Below are 21,729 nucleotides of genomic sequence, written 5' to 3' on the forward strand. Positions count from 1 at the left end.
TAGGGGGGGGGCATGGAGAAGCAAGGGGAGAGGCCTAGAAGCAATACAGAGGCTGAAACAGTTAATCCTCCTAACCCGTCCCCTAAAAGAAGCAAAAAACTTTTAACCAATAAGGATGAAAAGAGGGTCGGCAAATGGAAGGAACTTTGTATTTGTCCTTCCATCACATCTGCAGCGATGTAGTAATGGTGGAGGAGGGGGCCTTGGGGGCCCAAGCCTCCCCATTCTTGGCTCAGGCTCCCCCAGTGGCAGTGCATATGCTGTCCAGCATTCCCCCGCTCCCACCCTACAACCTGTGAAATCGGGTGTATCTCTGCCTTCCCTCCTCCTTGTGGCATAGTGACTCTTTCTCTTTCCCCCACCCCAAATGCTGCCACTGCAGTTCTCCCATGTCAGCTCTCAAGGCACTCTTGCCAGCCCCAGAAGCTTTCTCTCTCCAGCATCTGACAGGAAGCTGTTCAGCGAGAAGAGGCTGAACTGCATTGGCAGCCATGTGGGGGAAAGTGAAAGAGACACTGGACCGTGTGGAGGAGAGAAGGGAGAGACACACTGGATCATAGAAGGTAAAAGAGGGGAAAAATGTATGATTCCCTGGGAGTGTCTCTATAGAGAAGGAATGTCCCCAAGTCTATCCCTGGGCCCTCCTAAATTGGATGGCTGGATACACCCTTGCATCTGAGTACTGAAAAATGATGAAATATGTTGTTGATTTGAAATCTCTGCCATATTCAAGATCTGTGGTTTTCTCTTTCATTATATGCCGCTCTTTGGGATATACTAGAAGCTTCTGAGATTGAATGAAGTGACCTCAACCTGCCTAATACCATTTCTCATCTAAAATGGCAATGCAGTCTACAAATATAAATCAATTAGTAAAAGAAAAAAAAAGGAACTACAATTTAGACAAGAGAGAAAACGAAAACAGAGAATATATAGTGAATAAAGCAAAATAACAAGTAATATTAAAGTTGAATGGAAATTAGACTAGATCAAAAGCAGAAGAAAAAAGGTAGGTATTTGTTCATTAGGAAAAGAAAGCTCAAGGCACAGGTGTTTTGGAAGTGAGTTCCAGAGAGACAGTGCTAGGTAGAACATAGCTGAGATGCAAGTTGACCCAAGATAAGCTGAGAATACATTAGGAATATGTAAATGGCTATCACTAAGGGAAGAGCATATCGAATGATGACAGAAGACAAACTGGAATTCCTAACTGTAGTGTTTTGTGAGTTAATGATGTGAGATTTTTGAAATTTATTTGGTAAGTTGCTGGTAACCACTGGTGCTGAATCAAAAGAAGTGTGACATGATCAAAGTGGGTCACATGACAAAGAATTTAAATGATTTCTATAAATATATTATACCGAGAGGTCTAGATACCTTCAATCATAAACAATCCACTCTAACAGGGAAGTCTAAAATCTACATTCGGCATTAAAGAGCTGCTTTAATCAATGTTCACTGGCCCTGACTTTGTTTCTGGTTGCTTAATCAATGGCACAGAAGTTATAAGAGTATTTAAGATAAGTAATAGTCTGCTAGTACTCTTCAAATCGTCAGGGTGGTCTACTATATAAATATAAATCAATGAACTATTTGGACCTCGATATGAAGTTTTAAATGAAAATATGAAATAAGTTAAAATAATTTAAAAATTAAAAAAGTTAACATAAAATCAATGAAAGAAAAATTAATCAGAATAATTATCATTCAGGTTTTTTGGCCAATGATTGCATGATGGAGCATAACTACTAACGTTGACTATGCTGAAAGCACTAGTCGGTGATACGACTTGCATAGCGCTCCTTACTCTGAGGCCTTTTTCCTGAAATGAAATTTAAATTGATTAAATCAGCTCTTTAATGCCGAATGTAGATTGTAGACTTCCCTGTTAGAGTGGATTGTTTATGATTGAAGGTATAAAAGAGTTTGAATGGCCATGTTTTGCACTGATTCTGTAGAAGTACCTCTAGCAGGGACAGGTGGCTTTGCAAGGTTGCCACCTCTTTGCTGAAACGATCGCTCTCTTCTTCCTTGTCAGCTAGTTGCTTCTGGAGATCCCTGATCTAGCAGGTAAAAAAATCCAGACGAGCAACTAAATCAGTATTAGCTTCTTCATCTTCCACGACATACTGTACACAATAATGCAAAACTTGGATGACTAGTGTTATATCAGCAATTCATTTTTTCATCTGCCGTGTACCTGTTTCTCCGTGGAGCTCCCATCCAAGTCTTTCTGCTGGAGGGCACAAAGTGACAGAACATATCAGGGTTATGAACTATTTCACCATGCACCAAAACTTATCATCAGTACTTCATACTCAGAATCAATATGACATATCAACCTTCTGAGTCCCTTTTCCTAACAGGCCACTGAGATGCCACAGTGACAGCCATTAATCCAGGCTAATTGCTAATGCCCTACACTAATAATCAGTTTACCATACTGTACATAAGAACATAAGCCGGGCCTCTGCTGAGTCAGACCAGAGGTCCATCGTGCCCAACAGACCGCTCGCCCTAACTCTTCAATTACTCACTGAGACACTGCATTTGACTGGGTTTTGAGTATCCTTGCAAAGCTTTTAAACGTAGAAACATGATGGCAGATAAAGGCCCTTTGGCCTATCTCGTCTGCCTAACCATACCATCTACTATCCCCTTCTCTCCCTTAGAGATCCAATATACTTGTCCCAAGCTTTTTTGAATTCAGAAACACTTTTTGTGTCCACCACCTCCATCAGCAGGCCTTTCTATGCATTCACCACCCTTTCCATGAAAAAGTATTTTCTGAGGTTACTTCTGAATCTATTATTCCCTTTCACCCTCATCCAGTTCCCCCTCATTCCAGAGTTTCCTTTCAATTGAAAGACTTGCCTCATGCGCATTTATGCTACACAGATATTTAAATGTCTCTATCATTCATATCTCCCTTCTCCCGCCTTTCCTTTTTTTTTTTTTTTTTATAAATCTTTATTGACTTTTAAATACAAATGATAAGTCATACAAACTACATGAAAACACACTATTAACTATACAATTGATACACTAAACAATCATCTTCTCCCCTTCTTATCTTAATTAATAAAGAAATAATACATATGATATGATTCCTCTATTATAATGAAATAATTTAACTCCTTAAAATACGTTTCCCCCCCTCCCCCTCCACCCTCCCTGGATATGCAAGGATTCTAATGAAAAAAGAAAGAAAGAATCTTTTTGAAGGTGCAGTCTTCAGAATTGTACACAATATTCTACATGAGGTCTCACCAGAGTCTTATCCAGGGCCATAAATACCTTATGGAGAATAAGTGATAAAGTATGTTTGTATGTATTCATCTATAAGCATATGCATGGCCGCCTTTCAAGCAAAACCCAGGATTAAATTAACCTAGAGATTAAGGGCTAGATTCTTAAAACTTCCCATTAGAAACCGATGGGCTGCTGTCGCAGCTGTTATTGTAGCAATTTTTAAAAAGCAAGTCATTCTCAAAAAAGCCCATTCATGCAAATGAGATGGCGGAGAGTAGTGAAGATTCACTAAATTTGCATGTGCCCATCGCTGGTGATAGCGATGGGCATATGCACAGAATAAATGCAACCCCCCCACCCCCCAACAAATTGAGTCACCGAAGTCAAGTAACCCACCACCTGACACCCACCCTCTGGCAGCGGGAGAGATGCCCACTCCCTTCCGACGACACCAAGCAACCCCCCATCTGACATCTCCCCCCGGCAGCGGGAAAGATGCCCATTCATGCCACCATGCAACGCCCCCCCCTGACATCCTCCAACAGTGGGAGAGATGCCCTCTCCCTCCTGCCGCCAAGTGCCCCCTGGCACCGGGAGAGATGCCCACTCCCTCCTGCCCCTGACATCAAGCAACCCCCTACCTGACAATCCCCTCCCCCCCCGCAGCGGGAGAGATGCCCACTCCCACCGCCACAATAAAGCAACCACTACACCTGGCACCTCCCAGCAGCAGGAGAGATACCCACTCCCTCCCACCACCGCCATAAAGTGACCCTCCATCTGACACCCCCCGGCAGTGGCAGAGATGCACACTCCCTCCGGCTGCCGACAACTCTCCCCCGGCAGTGGGAGAGATGCTCACTCCCTCCTATGCTGCTATCAAGTGACCACCCCCACCCAATACCTCCCCAGTAGTGGGAGAGATGCCCACTCCCTCCCCGGCAGTGGGAGAGATGCCCACACCCTCCCACCACCACTCAACTCCTCTCCAAAATGGCAGGCCTTCCCCTCCCCATCTGGGCCAATCAGAGCCTTAGACCCCTTCCAGGATGCCATTTTGAAGAGGCAGGCCTGCTGGCCAGAGGAAGTAGGCATCCCTCTGGCCAGCCATCGTAAGGGAAAGGGAAAGGGCGGGGGGTTGTCGAAGGGCACGGGGGGTGTCGGGAGGGATGCGTGGCGGCAGGAATGGGCATCTCTCCCACTGTCATGGGGTGTCGGGTGGGGGTGTCACTTGACATTGGCAGTGAGAGGGAGTGGATATCTCTCCCACTTCAGGGGGGGGGTAAGTAGTGTCAGGTGATTGTGCAATATGCAGGAAAAAGTGGGCATCTCTCCTGCTGATCTTCAATTTGTTGTTTCTTTGTTTTTTTAATTTGCATGGGAGGGTGTCTGGCACTGGTCAGAAAATAAGGCAATAAGAACTCAGGCCTGTCGGCAAATTTTGGCCGCAAATGTGGCACAATGAGGTTATAGGGAATCACTCGGAGTGATCATTTTAATATTAATGACCTCGTTGTACTACATTTGCATGGCAATATCGGCAACTGCTAGAAAACTCGGAAAAGACCTCGGTAAGCCATTTTGATAATCCACCACTAAAATACATCACGTTTCACTGGTTGGAACCAGTTTAGCGAGCAAGTTAAAGACAGATTTTAGAGAATCTACCTTATTCTAGATGTTATGTAATGCATGTGGATGCCCTATTGTCTTAGTGGTTTCCATATTAAAGTACAGATTCCCATCCTGTGCTCAGTAGGGTCCAGAGTAGACCCTCTTTGAATTACCTCCACCTGCTGCTCAAGGCTTCTGACTTTCTGCAGGAGTTGAGCTCGCTCTTGCCTTAGAAACTTTATTTCCTCACACATCTCCTGATCATCCTGTGGGAAAACCTCCAAAATGAATGGGAATGAGCAGTCATTTAAAATGATACTGAAAACACCAATAATATTTGTGGTTTTCTGTCATTTCCAAACTATAACAACACATAAAACCCCTCCAAAAAAAACCCAAAACAAAAAATATTCTCATTCTGTTTTTAAAACAGAGAAACAAAAGTCTGATATTTAAAGCAGTTTAAGTGGGCAGGAGAGGCTCAGAAGGCCATCCACTAGTATTCAATGGCACTTAACTAGGCAATGCCTTTGAATTATCAATACTAACCAGCCATTTTGAAAGTGGGCAGGAGAGGGGCATTTCACAGGCACATTGGAGAGTTACTGGGAATTTTGTGGATTAAGCACCAATACTCACAAAATTAACAAGGCACATAGGACCATATAAATAGCAGTTCTAACTTTGCATGGTTAGTTATGCAGGTGCTGGTACTTTATATTGGTTGGCACCTACATAGCTTCCAGGTAGCAGCTGAAGATATTGTTAATCTTCCCTCCATCCTGCCCCCCCCCCCAACAAGGTCTAACACCCCTCCCAATTTCCACCAACATGAACCCATCCCATCCCCCAACCACAAGTGGTTCCCTCCTCCCAGCACTACCCCCAATAGAACCCCCCTCTTGAAAACCCTCCCCTTTTGTGGCACCCCTCAGAGAAAAGACCTCACCTCACCCACCCACCTGAACGCCCCATCCAGGGCCTACCTTATGCTCTCTGGTGATTCAGTAGGGTAGGCTGAGTAGAAGCTATCTTCACTGGCTCCTGCCCCTAGTGGTTCCATCTATAAAAAGGCCACCATGAGCTCTAGTGGTATTCTCAAGATACCATTAGAATTCAGCTTTTTATATATGGAAGTCTAGTACCAGAACCAAAAATCTTCTGCTAGAGCTCACAGCAGCCATTTTATGGATGGAACCACTAGGGGCAAGAGTGAGTAGGGTTCACTCCACTGGATCATCAAGGAACTAAAGGTAGCCCCTGGTTGAAGCCTACAGGTGGGTGGGCAAGGGGGGTGTTAGGAGGGGAGATCTATTCTCAGGGGGTGCTGCAAGATGGAGGGGGGTCTGCAATTGGGGGAATGCTGCAAGGGGATCTGCATTGGGGGGTGGAGTTGTGGGATCTGTTTAAGGGAGAGGGATTGGAATTGGCTTAGGGGATGGGAATGATGGATTCCTTTATGCAGGCCCCAGACAATATCCAGCCAAGACCTGCATAAGTTCAGACAACTAGCACAAGTTCAGTGAGGGGTGGTTATTGCAGGTGCCCAGACATACCCAGCATCAAATATCTAGGGCTAATATAGCCAGCAATGATCAGCATTAAAAAAAAACAACTCTGACCACCGCTGTTTGAATATTGACCTGAAAATGAAAATACACGAGTAGTATGAATGAAACATAGGCATGCTCCTTAAAAAGAATGGTTGGGGTACTAAATCCTTCCATCCATCAAATGAAGATTTATATACACCCCCATCTGCATTCAAATACGAGTCTTACCTTGCTGGGCTGAGCCTCTCTGCCTTGCTCAAGCTCCAAGGAATCATTATTGTCTATGGAAGGTGAATTGTGCTCTAGGGTCTGTGGAGCCATCTGCAAAGAAGAGATTAACCATGCAGCTTTTAGCCTGTGTTCTGTAATACTGCTGGAAAAAAAAATCAGAGGCAGACAAAGAAAAGTCATTTCTAGTAAGTAGAGCACTTTTCCCCTGTGCACAGGGCAGGATTAACCTGTTGGTGGGCTCTAGACAATCAAGCTTATTGGACCTCCCTACTGCAATGTAAATACATTTTAAGATTTCAGCAATTAGGATACCGCATTGTTCTAACTGCAGAAGAAAACTGACAAGAGTTTGTGGGTTCAAACCCCGCGCTGCTCCTTGTGACCCTGGGCAAGTCACTCAGTCCTCCATAGCCCCAGGTACGTTAGATAGATTGTGAGCCCACCGGGACAGATAGGGAAAATGCTTGAGTACCTGATTGTAAAAACCGCTTAGATAACCTTGATAGGCGGTATATAAAATCCTAATAAACTTGAAACTTGAAACAAGAGGACAAAGAAGCACAGCTTGCCACTTTCTGCAGGCTGGAATATAATGCGCAGGAAAACAGACAAACTTCCATGAGCAGCATAGTTTTGGACCCTCCTTCCCTCACTCTTCTTTCTGCCCACAACTGACTGACTAAGGCAAACATCTTCCTTGGGAGCTATTGAATGAGTACATTTGAGAGGGTCTCTCCTAAATGCTTGGGCCCTAGCTTTGTGTGTTAGGTACTATCGACTCATGTTCGAGACCTAGCGACTTGATGAATTACACATCTAAAAAGAAATTGGTTCTGTGTTAGTCCGGTAAGGTCCTCCAGCATCATTGTGCTTAGCTTTACCTGTGCCTTAATCTTGCCTTGCCTGTGCAGACTCATTATCAAAACAGATTCCCCGTAGAGTTTTCATGTAAATTGTAGTGTACCTAGTATATTTGACACCCAGGGTTGTCTCCTCTAAATAAAAAAATATTTTTAATAAGTCATGAGCCACATAACAAGGGTGCACCTAGGAAAAGGCCGTATACCTAGAGAGACTTGAATGTAGGGGATTCTCCTCATGCATCTGGAAACCAGTTGTGGAGACACAGCTAAAGAATCTCATTGTGGCATAGTGAGAGGCTAGCAGATGACTGTGTTTTACTCCTTACCGGGTTCGGTATGTCTGGGGGTGGAGGTGCTTTTCTTTTTCTCTGTGTGATGCTCTTCTCTTTGAGATGTTTTGGGGACTGCTCCAATGATGCTGGCTGCAGGGGAACAGAGGATGGTATTAAAAGAATGGTAAAGGGTGATCTCTTTCCATCAGCTGGAGCCTGTCAAGTTGATCTTGCTCACCCTACTAAAAGACCTGTGCCTTTTCTTAGCAAACCTTTAGAACTGAACAAACTTTCACACCTCATGGCCTTGCTGCTTCCCTGTGCCCATCAGTAACCTCAAGGAGCTTCACAATGAGACTTCCTCACTCTCTAATATCACCAGTAGAAAAGGGCAGCTGATGGACTTTCATACAAAGCCTAAGTCTATTGCAGGGTTGGCGCAGCCACTAGACACACTAGGCATTCACCTAGAGCGGCAGCATTTGGGGGTAGTAGTATGACTGTGGTATATTTAACAGCCTTCCCTCTTTCCTTTTCTCCCAGGCCTGCTGGAACATTAAAGAAGCATTAGCACTATGTGGGCCCTAAGTAGAGAAAGATATGGGGACAAATTTTTCCCCGTCCCCACAGGAACTCATTTTCCTGCCCCATCCCCGCAAGTTCTCTTCCTGTCCCTGCCCCATTCCTGCAAACTCTGCCCTCATCTGCACAAGCCTCAAACACTTTAAAATCATAAGTGTTTGAGGCTTAAAGCAGCGCTGACAGGAATGGGGCAGGGACAGCAACAAAACTCGCTGGGACAGGATGGGGAAATTGAGTTCCTGCGGGGACGGGAAAAAATTTGTCCCCGTGTCATTCTCTAGCCCTAAACACAGGCCTGCACTGAAATGCTGCTTTGTCCTGCCTCTGCTCCAAGGCAGGCTTCAGTGTTGATCTGTGCCAAAGGATTCAGAGGTTTGGGTTCTGTATAGTGGACTATGTGTTTGGGTTATTGGGCAGATCGATACAAGGTACAATAGCGCAGTTGGTGCTGGATCTACCCACAGCATACAGATGCAGGAACAAGGATCACAGGATACTGAACCGTAAAATGAGTTTGATTGCACACAAATGAATTTTGCAAAGCTGGACTGTTGCGGATCCACCCGCATACTTGCTCTGACAGTCAGCTGCAACAGCTGGTAAGATGGGAGGCCAATGATGCCAGAGGGGCACAGAAAAGGGAAACATTAGTTCTAAAAATTTGGGACCCATATATACAGAATTTACTTGCCAGAGGGTGGAGCATGTTACTGAATATTTGTAATGTACACTCTAAAGTAATGAAGGAATGGACTAATAGCAGGGACTTCTATGGATGTAATGTTACAGAGATAATATGGGAGGGAGGGGTGATATGGAGGGAGGGATAGGGATAGAAGGTAACTTATAGTAGTAAAGACTTGAGTTCCTAGGGTTGGGAATGCAGTGTTTAAAGTATTACTATTTGCTGGTTGTAACTGGGGCACAAAAAAGACAAAAAGCCAATGTAACGTGTCATTACTGTATATTGTTGTTCATTAATAATAAAAAGAATTTGAACTAATCTTCGGGCTGGTATGGGAGGAGGTAGGTAAGACAGCAGTGAAAGACCCAGCATGGAGAACAGAGCTGCTGGACAATGACTGGACGTAGGGAAGAGGAAATAAGAAGTTGGCTAACTGGGAGGGGGTGAAGTAGAGGACCACTGGGAGGGAGTAGAGAAGGAAATGGGAGATGCTGGGCAATTGGGAGGAAGATGCATGACTATTGGGGGATGTACAGCTTGGGGCATCCAATACCTTAGGCCAGTTCTGATGGTATGTCTTCTCACCCCTGTACTCCCCTATATAGGGTTACCAGACGTCTGTGAAAACCTGGGCTTGTCCTCTTTGTAGAGGACTGTCTGGGTGCCTGGAGGAATTTCCAAAACCCAGCAGTCTTCTTCCCTGAGGTCTGGAGGGCCTCTGCACATGTGCAGACGTCGTCGCAATGATGTCACACACACATGCATGCACGTGATGTCATCGCATTGACATCTGCGCATACGCAGAGGCCCTCGAAACACGGCCCCAAGCTTAGAAAGGTTTGTGTGGGGGTGGGGCTAGGGGGTGGAAAAGGGTGGGACTGGGGGTGGAACAGGGCGGGGCCAGGTGTTCTCTTTTTTATTAAAGAGGAAATCTGGCTCCTGTAGGCAGTGAGGTCTGCACCTGAGCTATCTGGCTGCTCCTCATTAACTATATGTGCAAGGGACTCTTGAGACATGGATGAAGCATTTCATTAGGACACTGGGAAGGACCTAATGCCTGAGCCTGAGATGGCTCCTGGTGACTGTTTTACAGTCACTCTCCTACACAATGATGGTGTAGAAAACACATAATCATGCCACCACACCGAAGACTTTACCTGAGCTAATTTGTCTGCCACATCCTCTTCTGTGGGAAGCAGTACAGAATTTGAACACAGAGAAGCAAGATATAACAAGATTTTTGTCATCAGTATTAGCATGCCAATAAATCAGGTTTTCCCTTAATAAACCTAAATGACACAACATCTGTGCATATCTAAATGTACAGCTGTTTGGCTGGAAATGCAACTTCTTGCAAAGTTGGTCAAGTCTGTACAAGTCTTATGGGAAACCAAAGGAGTGGGGCTCAAGCGGCGCTCAATGCTGTGTACAGATTTCCACAGTGTCTTTGGTGCTTTATATGCCCTTTTTGATCCTCTTTTACCAGCCTTTAAGCCTTGTCATTTGAAGAGTGTTTCTTTGAGCGCCACCTACTGGGCTTACCCCTGAGGAAGGCTTTTCTACAGAAGCTGAAACACGGACTGTGTTGAGTCCATTAAATTCACAAGACTTGGACTTTTTATTAAGGCTTGGTTTTACATATATGATTTGATTTTAAGTTATTTTTTTGCTTATAATAAAATTGTTTTTGTTTCTTAGGTTAATGTGTTCGGTCTCTTCCCCATTCCTTCTTTGGTTTACCTTGTCTGTTCGTGGGTTTGTTTTTGGTTTTTTTCTTTCCTTTTGGTTTGTTGTGTTGCAAGTTTTATGGGATACATTATCAATAACTTAGAGGCCTGTGCAGTGTGCACCAACATTTAACGCAAAAACAACATTTTAACCAGATACATGAAAGTTTATCCTTAATGGAGTATGTGTGTTATTAGAGGTGTGCACAGCAAAAAAATAATTTTGTTTTTAATGCCTGTGTTAGGCTCTTCAATAGGACCTTGTGTAGGGTTACCAGATGTCCAGGAAAACCTGAATATGTTCGGGATTTGGAAGTCCCTGCTCTCAGGGCTGCATCTGGAGGTCCTCTGCGAATGCAAACATTGATGCGATGTTATACGCATGCGTGCATGCAAGTGATGTCATCGCATCAACATCCGCGAATGCGCAGAGGTCCTCCAGACCTTGGGGCAGGAGACAGAGGGTTTATGTGGGGTGGGGCTGGGGTAGAACAGGGCGGGGCTGGGGGGCAGAATAGGGTGGAGCCAGGTGTCCTCTGTTTTTTTTAAAGAGGAAATCTGGCAACCCTAACCTTGTGGAATGATCCTTTATTAGAGAAAGTAAATTTCTGGTGCCATTGAGCAGGGGCTCTTAACCAGTGGTGCCCACACTCCAAACAGTACAGGAAGAGATCAAACAAGGTGCGGAGAACGGTCTTGAAATCTGAGAAAGAGTGAAGGCAGTTATTAGGTCAGTTAGGGCCAGATTCCATACAGGGTGACCAAACTTGCACACAAATCTGTGCACATTGCCAATTTGTACACACAGCTTGTTTAATAAGTCAATCAGAGCCGATAATTGGCAATTAATATCTAAGAATTGATGGTAATTGGCACTAATTAGAAGCCATGCGCACAACAATGCATTCTATAAAGTGGTGCAAATTAATTCTAGTGCACGAATGTCAAAAGGGGTCATGATGAAAGGAGTATGAGCGGGTTGTGGGCATTCCTAAAAGTTAGGCACACCGTTATAGAATACGCCCAAGCTGCACACAACTTAGGTGCAGGTATTTAGGCCTGGTTTTCATTGGCCTAAATGGGTGCACCTAAATCAGTATATCGCAAACTGTGTGCCGTAACAGATTCCAGGTGTGCTCCAATGAGACGCTGGTAAGGAGAGGTGCCACCTGACTTCTTATAGGATGTGCCTCTCGCGGCGAGAGGCATGTCCTGTAGGCAGTCAGCCGACGTTGACAACTCGCTGTCGTCTCTCCTCCTCTCCCCGCACCTCCCCTCCTCCAGGATCCAACCACTGAAGTGACAGCTTCAGGGTTGCGGCCGGAGGACGTCCGCACCCTTCTGGGTGCCTTCCTGCCGGGACACCGGGTTTAGTGTGCCACTGGCTGAAAAGTTTGCAGGACACTGACCTAAATGTTAGTCTTGCATATGGGTGCTAAACATGATTCTATAAACTGCGCATAAGTTTGGAGGCATTTTATAGAAATGAGCTAATTGCCATCCTTTTAAGCACCGATTTTTAGACACCATATGAGGGTTGATTCATAAGTTATGGCAACTATTTTTTTTCTTCTAAAAATGCGCCAACACTGGAAATCTAATATATATGTTTGAAAGTGTGTGACATGTACTTCTTAATGTTGCCACCAGATGACAGATGAGTGCTGTGGTCTCTGGTAAGAGAGAAGCAAAAAAAAAAAAAGACATTTGAAATCATGGTTTTATTAACAAACAAGTAATATACGTTAGCTGTTTCACTAAACCAAGCACACAATCAGCTTTGTTTAACTGTTAACATCCTTCAAAGCATTGTCATGTAGGATTATGGCATTGTGCAACAGTCATAGAAACATAGAAGATGACAGCAGAAAAGGGCTACAGCCCATCAAGTCTGCCCACTCTGCTTACCCACCCCCTGTCTATGCCCTAATGACCCGATTTCCTTATCTTGACCCTTGTAGGGATCCCACATGGGTATCCCATTTTTTCTTAAAGTCTAGCACGCTGTCTGCCTTGATCACCTGCACTGGAAGCTTGTTCCAATGATCAACCACTCTCTCTGTGAAGAAATACTTTCTGGTGTCGCCATGAAATTTTCCGCCCCTGAGTTTGAGCGGGTGGCCAAGGGTCCCTTGAGAAAGAAAATATCATCTTCCACTTCGACACGTCCCGTGAGGTACTTAAATGTTTCGATCATGTCTCCCCTCTCCCTACGTTCCTCGAGAGTGTAGAGCTGCAATTTGTTCAGTCTCTCTTCGTACGAGAGACCCTTGAGCCCCGAGATCATCCTGGTGGCCGTCCGTTGAACCGATTCAATTCTGCGCACATCTTTACTGTAATGTGGCCTCCAGAATTGCACACAGTACTCCAGATGAGGTCTCACCATGGCCCTGTACAACGGCATTATGACTTCAGGCTTTCGGCTGACAAAACTTCTATTGATACAACCCAATATCTGCCTTGCCTTAGATGAAGCCTTCTCCACTTGATTGGCAGTCCTGGATGTTTCTCCCATACTGCAGAAATGACTTGTAATACTGTGCATTCATAGTGTGTCCCTCACAAAGTGGATGACACACAAAACAACCTGGGAGACTACTTTGAAGGATGCGAACAGTTAAATAGTTTGCATTTGTACTTTGTTGTTCGTGTTCTACACTGTATGCCTTAATAAAATGATGATTTCAAATGTCATGTTTTTTTCCTTCTCCCCTACCAGAGACCAATGGCATAATGAGATTGAGAGGCACCCGGGAAGGTGGTGCCCCCCCTCTTCCCCACCCCCATCTGCTCCCTCCTGCCGCGCGTGTGCGCCTCTTCCCTTCCCCCGTACCTCTTTAATGTTCCCGGCACAAGCTGCTGCTTGCACCAGTGTCAGCTCTTCCTCTGACTTCACTTCCTAGGCATGGGTCCAGGAAGTGACGTCAGAGGAAGAGCCGATGCTGGTGCGAGCAGCTGCTTGGGGTTTCTGTTCACGCCAGGAACGTTAAAGAGGTACGGGGGAAGGGAAGAGGCATGTGCGTGTGGTAGTGGGGGGGGAGGGAAGAAGTGGGTGGGGGCAGAGAGGAGGACGGGTGCCAGCGCCCCCACTAAGATGGCTCCCAAGGCAGACTGCCCTCTCCCCCTTACTACACCACTGTCAGAGACCACTTCATGTCACACACTTTCAAACATATATATTAGATTTCCAGTTTTGGCGCATTTTTTAAGAGAAAATAAATAGTTGCCATGACTTATGAATCAATCATATATAGACTATGTCTCTTATTGGAAGAACTGTGTCCTACTGTAATTTTAACAGCATGCTAGCAGTTAGGGCCAACAGTTAGTGACATACTCGTAACTGTCAATAGTCTCTAGTAGGGTAGGAAAGGGGTGTGAGGGTTTTATTGATGAGTTGAAAGGATACAGGAACCAAAGATGATTAAGAACCCCTGACTTAGAGATTGTGGCATGCACAATAATATTTGCAAACATTTCATGTGTTAACCGTTTGCTAGGAAATAAATTTTCTTTGTGTCAATAAATGTGGATTAATGTAGAAAGGTGCCTGGTGCCCATTCCTTCCCCTCCCCCCTCATGAAAACATGATCATATCACAGAGGCTTACCTAAACTCACACTGGCTACCAATCCAAGAAAGAATACTATTTAAATTCTACTGCATGCTATTCAAAACCCTAAACGGAAATAGCCCATCCTACCTAAACAACTGCCTCATCCAGCAGCCTCAACCAGACATAGAAAAATGCACTCCCCATTCACACCTCCACTGATACGATGGCCTCCTAGCCACTCAAGCCGCAAAACTAGACAACCAAATCTCCAACCTACTGTTAACTACCCTAGACTAGATTTTCAGAAAAGAAATAAAAAACTATACTCTTCAAGAAATTCCTGAAACAGTCCTAACTTCACTTACTCTTAACAACTCTAGAAATGAAAAATGATCTACTCTTTACAATTCTAGAAATGACAATTGTTCTTCCATTGTAACCCCCATTTATATATCTTTTGTAATCTGCCTTGAACCGCAAGGTAATGGCGGAATAGAAATCTCTAATGTAATGTAATGACTCCTGTAGACCACATCCTCCTCCTAATACTGATTTTTCCTAATCTCTCTCTTCACCCCAAACCACTGAACCTTCCACCACCACATCACTTACTTTTCAAATTCACCACCTCACCCTCCCTTTTGTCCTCTACCCTCTTCTCATCCCAAAAGCTTCAACACTTTCTCCCTCTCATTCAGTCATCCCCACTCTTCCTGTGTGCATCTTGATTATGGCATGGCCTCCCATGCCTCTCCCATATTCATCCTGCTCATGCTCTCTGTCAGGGACATCAAGCCCAATCCCGGTCCTCCCAATCAACCCTCACCCTACTCATGCTGGTCACACTGGAGTGTAACCAGTCTTATTTCTGTTCCTCTCCTCCCCCCTCCTCTCTGCCTTTCTCATGTCCCTTGTGGAATGTCCACTCTGTCTCCAACAAGCTTATTTTCATCCACCACCTCTTTATGTCTCAAACTCTCCACTTGCTGGCACTAACTGAGACCTAGGTCTGCCCTGAAGACTCTGCTTCAGCTGCCACCCTGTGTCATGGAGGCTGCCTTTTCTCACATATTTGTACACCTCACCCAGTCGGTTGTGGAGGTGGTGTTGGGCTGTTACTCTCACCATCTTGTAGATATCAACCCCTTCTTCCACCTCAGTCTCACTGCTCTCTCTCCTTTGAAGTCCACTTCATCTGTCTATTAGCTCCTCTACTTCTCTGAGTAGCAGTCATTTACCAACCAGCGAATCGGGCAGTACTACGTAAGCCCTGTAGTTTCCTTCCTCCTGTTATCTGTGTTATTTTTCAACTGTAAAACAACTGAGACTACAATGAGATACTTCAGGCCCATTATACCATTCCAGTGGGTATCCTTTTCCAGAGGTAAAAAGGATAATAATAAATTGATTATTGGAGCTTAGGTCTCAGGATAACTGAGGCACATCCTGGGTGGGGTGTTTTGCTCCTGACAGGAAAAAGCCCAGTGTATCTTGTACATGGCCCCTGTAATCAGAAGTGTATATTTTCCTGGGAAACAAACAGTGTGGGTGTATAACCTTACTAAATCAGAAAAAAACCCTCCATTCATTATTGTCAGGAAACTATGTCAGATCTTAGCTTGGGAAAATGCCACTTTGGCACCAGTTTATAGACACACTACAAGTGTATTGAAGGGAAAAGTGCTATCCTCTACTACTCTGACCAATAGAAAGAAACAGTATTTAAAAGCCTGGTCATTTCAAAGACTGGTTGGGAATTCCTGTCAGTGCATACCAGGAGTCTTTCCCTTGGGTGACCTGTCAGAAATTCCCAGCAAATGAAATTCTTCATGTCTGTATCTCTCTGGGTGGGTATGACTGAAGACTGAGTTTTCTCTTTCCTTTTTCTGAGAGAGTGTGTGTGTGTGTTTTAGAGTTAGGAATCCCTAAGCTTGCTTCAACCTTAATTCCTGCCATTTCTTTTTGGACAGAGTGTATCTGTCAGCTGAGAATCTTTACTTGCTTCTGCTAGCAACTAATGTGTTGTTCCAGGGACAGTGGTTTTAGAACATAAGAATTGCCGCTGCTGGGTCAGACCAGTGGTCCATTGTGCCCAGCAGTCTGCTCACGTGGTGGCCCTCTAATCAAAGATCAGTGCCCTAACTGAGATTAGCCCTACCTGAGCACGTTCTGGTTCAGCAGGAACTTGTCTAACTTTGTCTTGAATCCCTGGAGGGTGTTTTCCCCTATGACAGACTCCAGAAGAGCGTTCCAGTTTTCTACCACTCTCTGGGTGAAGAAGAACTTCCTTATGTTCGTACAGAATCTATCCCCTTTCAATTTTAGAGAGTGCCCTCTCGTTCTCCCTACCTTGGAGAGGGTGAACAACCTGTCCTTATCTACTAAGTCTATTCCCTTCAGTACCTTGAATGCTTCAATTATGTCCCCTCTCAATCTCCTCTGTTCGAGGGATAAAAGGCCCAGTTTCTCTAATCTTTCACTGTACGGCAACTCCTCCAGCCCCTTAAACATCTTAGTCACTCTTCTTTGGACCCTTTTGAGTAGTACCGTGTCCTTCTTCATGTACGGCGACCAGTGCTGGACGCAGTATTCCAGGTGAGGGCACACCATGGTCCGGTACAGCGGCATGATAACTTTCTCTGATCTGTTCATGATCCCCTTCTTTATCATTCCTAGCATTCTGTTCGCCCTTTTTGCCGCCGCCACACATTGCATGGACGGCTTCATCGACTTGTCGATCATAACTTCCAAATCTCTTTCCTGGGAGGTCTCTCCAAGTACCGCCCCGGACATCCTGTATTCGTGCATGAGATTTTTGTTACCTACATGCATCACTTTACATTTATCCACGTTGAACCTCATCTGCCATGTTGATGCCCATTCCTCGAGTCTGATTATGTCACGTTGCAGATCTTTGCAATCCCCCTGTGTCTTCACTACTCTGAATAACTTCATATCATCTGCAAATTTAATCACCTCACTCGTCGTACCAATGTCCAGATCGTTTATAAAGATGTTGAAGAGCATGGGTCCAAGCACTGAGCCCTGCGGCACCCCACTGGTGATGCTCTTCCAGTCTGAGTATTGTCCATTTACCTCCACTCTCTGTTTCCTAAGCTACAGCCAGTTTTTAATCCATGTGAGTATTTCACCCTCGATTCCGTGACTTGCAATTTTCCAAAGTAATCGTTCATGCAGAACCTTGTCAAACGCCTTCTGAAAATCCATATATACAATGTCGACCGGGTTGCCCTTGTCTATCTGTCTGTTTACTCCCTCAAAGAAGTGCAGCAAGTTCGTCAAACACAATCTGCCTTTGCTAAAACCGTGCTGACTGGTCCTCATCAGCCCGTGTCCGTCAAGGTGATCAATGATGCGGTCCTTTATCTTCGACTCTACCATCTTTCCTGGTACCGAGGTCAGACTCATCAGTCTGTAGTTTCCCGGATCTCCACTCGAACCTTTTCTTTCTCCTGTCCTGTTTTCTCCTCTTTTTGTCCCTCTGTTAGGGTAGGCACAGCATAATAGAGCCCTGCTACAGAAATCTGCTCTCACATATACATATATTCCTCTGTACCTGGCTTGTATTTTTCATACTTGTACAAATATATCTCTTCTGTCTATGATCTGTTGTGATTCTGCTACTTGTAATTTACATTAGGTCATAAGATGTTCTTTTTTGTTTGTATTTTTTATATGATACATTGTTCTCTGTGTACGTGTGGGATAGTCAGAGCTTCTGGAAAATAAAGTTTTTCAGAGAGAAAAGTTTGTGGTTATTGTCTATGCTTAAGCGTGTGTTAGTGTGGGTGAGCTCGTTGGGCAACTGGGAGGGACAGTGATGGTTGCAAGGTGTAATAACCTTACACATTTTAAATGTACAGCATTGCAGTACATATGCCTTTCAATCTAATCTAATCTAATCTAAACCTTAAGTTTATATACCGCATCATCTCCATGAGAATGGAGCTCGACACGGTTTACAAGAACTTAAAATAGTGGGTAGAGAAGAAGAAAAAGGATTACATGAACTTATGTGTAGAAGGGGGAGAGAAAGTGGGGAAGGATAGAGCTACAATTTGCTGAAAAGCCAGGTTTTCAGTTGTTTGCGGAATAACTGAAGGGAGCTCAGGTTCCGCAGCGGGGTGGTGAGGTCGTTCCAAAGACCTGTGATTTTGAAGAGAAGGGATTTTCCCAGTTTGCCTGAATAGTGGATGCCGCGTGGAGAGGGGAAGGCTAGTTTAAGCCTTTGGGCAGTTCTGGAGGAGTCGGGACTGGAGGAGTTGAAAGACAGTGGGATAAGAGGAGGCAGGATTCCGTGAATGATCTTGAAAGCCAGGCAGGAACATTTGAAATGGATTCTGGAGATTATTTCAACACTATAAAAATGATAAATAGTACTGTAGTAATTTTAGTAGTAGTATGGTGCCTTTTCCTTTTCTAAAGAGAAGAGCATAGGTATAGTAAGGGGGGTGGTCCACCCCGGGCGCCGTTTTGGAGGGGGCGCTGGCATCCATCCTCCTCTTCACCCGCCTGCTTCTTCCCGTCCCCCCTACCACCGCCATGCAAGTGCATCCCTTATATTTCTTTAATTTTTCCGGTGTGAGCAATACCTCAAACTTGCTGCCTGCGTCGATGTCAGCTTTCTCTGACAACACTTCTGGGTCCCGTGCCTAGGAAGTGATGTCATAGGGAGAGCCGACACGATGCTAGCAGCCAGTTTGTAATGCTGCTTGCACTGGGAAAATGAAAGAAGTACAGGGGAAGGGAAAGGGGCATGCACACGGCAGGAGGGAGGGGGTCCGGAAGGAGCAGGGTGATGGAAATGAGGGTGGGGAGGGACGCCACTCACCCTCGCTACGCCACTGGAAAAGAGTGAGATGGCATTTTATAGCTCAAGAGCTTGTAGCAAAACTTTAAGCAATGTGTTTTAGTTGGAAACAAAAGAGGAAATTTGTTAAATTTTCTGTCATCAGCTCTTAAAATGAAAGAAAGATTAACATAGTTGTGATAGTTTTTCTTTCCTATCATTTTAAGGACAAAGTCAAACATTAACCCTACCCTCCCCCATCCCTATCTGTTCTATCTTCACAGGGCAGAAGCAATTCCCTTTCATTCCTGCCCCACTGGGGAAATAAAAAAATGAAAAATGTAACTGGCCAGCACCTGAGGCCAGCACCATTTTGTTATATAGCTGATTTTAAAAAATGGCGCCAGTCTACGAAGATACTGTGGATGGAGTTGCAGGCTGTTTATGTGTGTGGGGTTTCTAAGGGCTTGGGAGGGGGCCCAGGAGAATGGGAGTGAGGGGACGAGAATGAGAGGAAGGCAGGAGAATGAGGCAGTGAAGAGTAGGACAGAATCCAACATTTAAAAAAAAATTATGGTTTTTTAAAAATATTTGGGGGGGAATAAAAAGACATAAATCCGGACATATGGTTAGGGTTATCATATTTGTAGTAGTAAAAAAGACGACACCCTGCCACATTATGCTCCAACTCCGCCCCATTCTGCCTCAGCACCACCCCCACACAAACCTTCTCTGAGCTCGGGGCCGCATGTGCAGATGTGGCATGATGACATCACACACATGCACACTCCCATGTGATGTCATCATGTCACATCCACGCATGTTCAAAGGTCCTCCAGATGCAGCCCCAAGCTCTGGCAGAGCTTGGGGCCTTCCAAAATCCAGACAAACTCCTAGGTTTTCAAAATCTGTCCAGCCATCCGGACAGTCCTCTAAAAAAGAAGATATGTCTGGGAAATCCAGACATCTGGTAACTCTAAGTAGGTGCATACTTAGAGGCTTTTATATTTTTATAAAATAGTGACTAAGAGTCTTTCTAAAATTCTTGTGTAAGCAGTAGAAATCAAACCTCTCTTGCAGGTATAGACTTTTTACACCTGTTCCTGAGTGTAAAAGTCTTATGTCTCTAGAGTCTAGACTATCCTCGTATCTATGCATGTCATGGTGCAAACTTTTAGGCCAATCAGTATTTTATGACAGGCCATTTATTCAAGTATAAAGTAATCCCCTTAAAGTCCAAAAGTAAGTATTTGTAAGTACGCACTTATAGGTACTTGTAAGTATGCACTTGTAAGAACGTACTTGTAAGTATGCACTTGTGAGTAAGTACTTTTAAGTACACACTTGTAAGTATCACTTGTAAGTACGTACTTGTAAGTACGTACTTATAAGTATGCACTTTTAAGTACGCACTTATAAGTACACACTTGTAAGTACGCACTTGTAAGTACACACCTTAAATAGGCTCCAATCTAGGCTCCTACTTAATAGGCCTATGTAAGGTGCTTACTTAGGTACCTAGATTGGAGCCTACATTGGAGCTTATGTAAGGTGCGTTCTTATAAGTAGGTGCATTGGAATCTATTTGTTGCAAGCTGGGGAGAGATTGTGTTTTCCCAGAGTCAATACTGCCTATAATTAATGTGACCATACGTAAGATGACCATATGTCACGTTTTGAAAGAAAGGGGGGGGGACAGAGAGTGAGAAAGAAAGGGGGACGGAGAGAAAGAAAGAAAGGGGGGATGGAGAGAGAAAAAGTTCGACTCATGGAGGGATGGAGAGAGATGGGGAATGGAATGAGGTCTGGGGGAGAGGAAGCATGCAGGAGGCAGAAAGAAACATTGGATGCACAGTCAGAAGGAAGTTTATTCAAACAGAGACTCATGAAATCACCAGACAACAAAGGTAGGAAAAATGATTTTATTTTCAATTTAGTGATCAAAATGTGTCAATTTTGAGAATTTATATCTGCTGTCTATATTTTGCACTATATTTGTCTATTTTTCTATAGTTACTAAGATGACATTGCATATTTTAAAGTCATCAGCCTTGACATCTTTGAAAAAAAAACAACTCGTAAATGATAATTAACAAAAAAACAACAACAAAAAAAACGAATGGAAGAAATTGGGGGCAGGGTTGGGATGGGGTTAGGGCGAGGTTGGGGCAGGGTTGGGGGCGGGACTGAAAATTAATAGATGTCCCGTTTTGATAAAAAAAATAAATGGTCACGTTATGCATTACCCCCTTTAATGTGTCATATTTACAGAGGGCCCAATATTCAGAGTAATCTAAGCAAGCAGGCGCCCCTCCTGCCCACTTAAACCGTTTCCCACTACCTCAGTGGGGATATCCAGTGGCACTTAATCGCAGGCAGGTCAGGGGCGGCAATGGGAGGAGTCTGAGGTTATGCTTGATATTCAGTGCTGGCCTAATTTAGGACTATTCCTGGCTGAATATCAGAGGGGGTGTGGCAATGTCTAGGACTCTCCCCAAGAATTGTAAATACAATCTTTGCTAAAGTCCTAGCCCCTCCCAACACAAGGAGCAGAAAACCTGAACTGGGAATGAAACCCAAGTCC

The 21,729-nt window shown here is 44.5% G+C and overlaps 1 protein-coding gene across 5 annotated transcripts in view; it reads right to left on the reverse strand.

Annotated features, from left to right (window-relative positions):
• The window catches only part of ANKRD24 (ankyrin repeat domain 24), a 45,554-nt gene that overhangs the window by 17,265 nt on the left and 6,560 nt on the right, over window positions 1-21,729 (reverse strand). For 2 of the 5 annotated variants that reach the window (XM_033956958.1, XM_033956959.1), the window contains exons 3-7: window positions 7,840-7,935; window positions 6,648-6,740; window positions 5,040-5,144; window positions 2,201-2,236; window positions 1,965-2,063 (exon numbers count right to left, since the gene is read on the reverse strand). In XM_033956958.1, coding sequence (XP_033812849.1) covers window positions 1,965-2,063; window positions 2,201-2,236; window positions 5,040-5,144; window positions 6,648-6,740; window positions 7,840-7,935 — 429 coding nt within the window. Of the gene's footprint in view, window positions 1-1,964; window positions 2,064-2,200; window positions 2,237-5,039; window positions 5,145-6,647; window positions 6,741-7,716; window positions 7,774-7,839; window positions 7,936-21,729 lie in introns of those variants that run through there. The other 3 variants (XM_033956962.1, XM_033956960.1, XM_033956961.1) reach the window with 3 other exon arrangements.

Source organism: Geotrypetes seraphini, chromosome 8, assembly GCF_902459505.1.
Source record: "Geotrypetes seraphini chromosome 8, aGeoSer1.1, whole genome shotgun sequence".
In the NCBI taxonomy this organism is placed as follows: Eukaryota; Metazoa; Chordata; class Amphibia; order Gymnophiona; family Dermophiidae; genus Geotrypetes; species Geotrypetes seraphini.